Source organism: Impatiens glandulifera, chromosome 1, assembly GCF_907164915.1.
Source record: "Impatiens glandulifera chromosome 1, dImpGla2.1, whole genome shotgun sequence".
Taxonomy (NCBI): domain Eukaryota; kingdom Viridiplantae; phylum Streptophyta; class Magnoliopsida; order Ericales; family Balsaminaceae; genus Impatiens; species Impatiens glandulifera.
Genome location: NC_061862.1, coordinates 21,588,557 through 21,593,426, shown reverse-complemented (window position 1 = coordinate 21,593,426; position 4,870 = coordinate 21,588,557). Strand labels below are relative to the sequence as shown.

Genomic DNA, 4,870 nt, shown 5'->3' with positions numbered 1-4,870 from the left:
AAGTTTTTCTGGCTAAGTGATAGAACATAACAAAATTCATGGACTTAAATGTTACAAATTTGAAATAATTATAAAAAAAACTATTTCATCCACTCTATCAACTCTTTCAATTGAAAATGTTCTAAACCCCAAAATAACATACTTATGCAAGGATAAACAAAAATAAATAAGAAAAGAAAAGAAAAATGAAAAGAGATATATCAATTAGGTGAAGTAAACTCTTTTCATGTTAATATATTTGATAAATATTTAAGTCATTACCCACTTAAATATTTTAAGTAAAGATCTTAACTCTTAAGTTAAAGTTTGTAGACAGTTTCTACCTATAATCGTAAAATTACAGAAAAACAAACTTTTATATCATACAATTATTTTTATTTATGCATAAATGAATATGATGGGGGGCATGGAAGCCTATCACATGAATGGCAAATATTCAATTCAAACAAGATTAAAAAATTGTCAAAAATTTTAGAATGTATTCAATCATAACACAATACTTTTTATTCTTTTCAAATTGCCTCAAAATTTTCTTTATATTTTGTAATCAATACATTATCATTTTTCTTTAAATAAATAAAATAAAAGCTTAACTAACTATTGAGTTGCTTAGTTGGAATAAAAACTTAATTAACCATAAGTCAACTAGAGTATTAATTCTCCCATTTTTCCCCTAGCATCTCACTTTCCTTTTCTGTTTTAAATTTGTTATTTTTATCTCAAAATTAACATCTTGAGAGTTATATATTTTTGATGGTTATTATTTCTATTCTTTTAAGAAATTCTAAGAAAAAGTTGAGATATATAATATTATTGTGTTACAAATTATAAAATTATTATAAAATTCAATAGTGATATTTGGTTAGATGGACAAACAAGTATAATACTATTGGTATAGTATAAACTATTTATTTAGTATAGTGTTTGTTATATATTTACTATTCGTATAATTTATATCTCTTATAGTTAATATAAAATAATAACTATTTCTTTAAGTAGAATATTATTTTTATATTATTTAATTTTTTTATTTTTCATTATATCTTCTATTTTTATTAAATTTAACTTTTAAATATAAAAAGACATTTTTATTAATTTAACCAATTAAAATTTCAAATAATTTGATTTTTTTTATCTTTTAAAAAATATTAAATAACCCGGGCTCAATTGAGCTATCCAAGTTGAATACATTTTCTTTTATTTGACTCAAGAAAACGTTAATAAAAAATTAAATTATGATAATGAAAAAGTAAATAATAGGTGAAATATTGATTCAAGTTAATAACTTAGTTAATTATATTATATCAAATAAATATAAATAATTAAACCTAATTTGTTTTTTTGAATAATTTTAATTAGAGAATTTGAAAATTAAGTACAACTTCTATACCCGCCACTAATTAAGATTCAAGAAAACCAAGATTGAAGAAACACTCCAACCTTCATCTTTAATCAAAATTTCATACAAGCTGTTGTTCATCTTCTTCTTCTTCTTCTGTCACTACTGTTAGTAAAAGATGTCGATTTTGCCGGATGATATTCGATACGAAATTCTTTCTCGATTGCCTGTCAAAACTCTGCTCCGTTTAAGGGTTACATCTCGATTCTGGCTTACCCTAATCGGTAGCCCCAATTTCATCAAATCGCATCTGAAACAATCAGTTAAAACCAAGAACAACCTTAATCTCTTCCTGAGTTACGTCACTCCCGATCTCTTTGATTTTTCCAGACTCTTTCGCTTGGATTTAGATTCGGTCGAGGGTGATGGCATTCTTCAACCGGTAGAGATCGATGACAATCCCTTGAGGCATCATCTTTATAAGAACCGTATTTGGGGAACCTGCGATGGATTGCTCTGTTTGTCAAATATCAAGCAAGCTACCCTTTCATGGAACCAATCAACCAGGATAACTGTAGGACCCCTAAATCATTCCAACATTCGCCAAAATGATGGATCGAACATCCGCGTTGTAGATTACATAGACATTGTAGTTTTATGGAATCCTTCAACGAAAAAGTCTATAGAACTTCCTTTCGCATCGTTAGAGATCAAAGATGAGCTCGACCTTCCCCAATATTGTACTTATGGATTCGGTTACGATAACACCAATGACGACTACAAAGTGGTGAGAGTTGCGGTTGTTCTGGATGTTGTCATAAATTACGAGGTTAAGGTTTATAGTTTAAGATCAAATTCGTGGCATACTGCAGATAAATTTCCTAACCAATATCCGAATTTGAATAGAATTGGAAATTCCGTAGTTGGTGGTTCGATGCACTGGATGTCGATAGATGTGAATTCGAATAGTTCCATTCTTGCATTTGATCTCGGGTTGGAGACCTATAGAGTAATTCAACAGCCTGAATACCGTGATTGTGAATTCTCTTCCTACTTGGCTAGTTTTGAAGGATGTTTATCGTTATCTTGTCACTATTATTCGGGGAATGTGGATGTATGGTTGCTGAACCAATACGGTGGGGAGAATGAATCTTGGTCGAGATTCATTACATTGGCGGAGCAAAACATTCCGGATATAATTAACTATTTTTTTAGATGTATTGTTTATTCGAAAAATGGTAAGAAAGTACTTTTGGAGATGGGTGCCGATCTTGTTTGGTATAACTTAGAAACGAGATCACTTGAAGATGTTAGGTTTCATTCTGAGGAAGATTCACTTGAAGATATGGAGTCTTGTTTGGAAAGTCTAGTATCTGTTGGTACTGTTGCAGAAGCTGGATAACTAGGATCAAAGCTATATGTTTTGCTTTATTACTGCACTATGTAGTTGTAATTTTGAATTTAAAAGACTTTATTCCTAGGGTAGCTCATTTTTAGAACATCTACAAAACCTATAACTCATCTTATTAGATATAGACATTAATACATCTCATGACTTCTCAAATTGCAATCTCAATTTTTATTTTTATTTGTTTTCATTTCCTCAATAATTTTTATTTGACTTGTGGAAGAAGATCAAAAATATCATGCAAAAGTCCATTTAACTTGCGAGATATGAAGGTGAGGAGAAAGAGTTTAGCTTTTAATTTTTAATAATTTTTTGTTTGAATTTTTTTTTTTTTTTTTTTTATCGATTGTTCATCGTGTAAGTATGTAGTGATGGATCTATATATTCAGCCCATCCAAAAAAAATTATATTTTATTTTTTACGGTAAAAATGTGACATCACTACTAATTTTTAAAAAATTTCAGTATAATTTTATTTATCTAATTATTAAAAATATGATAAAACTTACATTTATACACTCGTTTTATCCAAAATTTTCTCGTTATATTTTTAAGTCAAACTAATTTTTTTTTTCAAGTCTACCTCAACTCTGAATCATGAATTCGTTCATATAAGAGAGTGTATATATGTTCAGTTCTGTTTAGATGATTTTTTTACTATCATTCTTAGTTTGACAATTCGCAAGTATCATTTATATCATATTTAAAAAAATTATTCTTATAAAATATAGATAACAAACAAATAAATAAGTTAGTGATATTATATAAGAGACTTTTTTTTTCTCTAATGAGTGGTAGAATTTTATTTTATTAATTTTGTCCAACATCATGTTAATAAACTTGTCAAACTTTGTTTGATATTTAATTGTATTTATTAGTGTTTGGACAAAATCGAGATAAAATCATGGCAGAGTCAAAATGGAATACAAATATCATTCCAACCTATTTTCGATAACTATAGTTCAAACCAGGAAAACGAGTCCATTAGAATTACTGCTGAATTAATTATAATTATTTTATAAGCCATATATTTTACAGGGATATAAGATATAAACTTAGTCCATTCATGTTGTCACATACATCTATATATTTATAATGTTATCATCATAAAATACATAATAAAAGAGAATAATGTCAATTTTATCACTGAACTATAATAGAATATTCACGTATATAACTGAACTAATTTTTATTCGCTTATACCACTGAAGTTAAGATTAATATTCATCTATGTCACTACTCCACCAAATCTCTAACCTCGTTAAGTTTCTGTTAAATGAAACGATATGTGGAATTGACATGTCATCTTTTTCAATTAATATATTGACATGTCATCTTTTTTAATTAATATATATTATATATTTATTTATTTAAAATTCTAAATAATAAAACATTTACAAAGTCATTTATAATTTCTCTCTCCTACCCTAATATTAAAATAATTTATTAACTTAAATAATATTAATTAAAATAAATATAAATATAAAAAACTAAATTATATGAATAGAAATGTGATCAGTTTTTAAACAATTCGTTCTAATATTATTTTTATTAATTTATTTATTTATTTATTTTTAAACTTTTAAATAATTTTATAATTTTAATTATTATTAATATATTAAATAATAAATATATTCTAATAATTTAATTTTAATAATATAATAATATATATTTATAATTTTTATCCACTTTTCAATTAAATTATAATATAACAATATATATTTATAAATATATCAAATACAAATCCATTAAAATTTTTCCTATATTTCTCATTTTCTTTTTAAGTGCAACTCCAATGGACTATAAATTGATACCTAAAATGAGAAGATCAGCTTCATCTATAAAAGAAACTCCAATGTAGCTACAAATTGATACCCAAAATGGGATTATAAGAAACTCCAATGTAGCTACAAATTGATACCCAAAATGGGATTATCAGTTTCAATTGTACGCAAAAAAGAGATACAAAATGGGATATTTCAAATTCTCTCTAACCCAAATTCTCTCAAAGCATGCATATTTACTAATGTAGCCAGACACCTATATTTTTTTTTTACATTTTAACTCAACAATTTTTTTTATCAATTTTATATATTAAATTAATTTATATAAGTTATTTATATT

At 26.0% G+C, this 4,870-nt stretch overlaps 1 protein-coding gene across 1 annotated transcript; it reads left to right on the top strand.

The window, feature by feature from the left end:
- The first annotated feature begins 1,517 nt into the window (after positions 1–1,517).
- Positions 1,518–2,741, top strand: LOC124920709 (F-box protein CPR1-like). Its single transcript, XM_047461266.1, has one exon. It carries the CDS (start codon positions 1,518–1,520, stop codon positions 2,739–2,741), a length of 1,224 nt encoding a protein of 407 aa, XP_047317222.1.
- The last annotated feature ends 2,129 nt before the right edge of the window (positions 2,742–4,870 follow it).

What these genes read in the sequence shown, in the direction of transcription:
- LOC124920709 (XM_047461266.1), top strand. Translation starts at nt 1,518, where the DNA reads ATGTCGATTTTGCCGGATGATATTCGATACGAAATTCTTTCTCGATTG.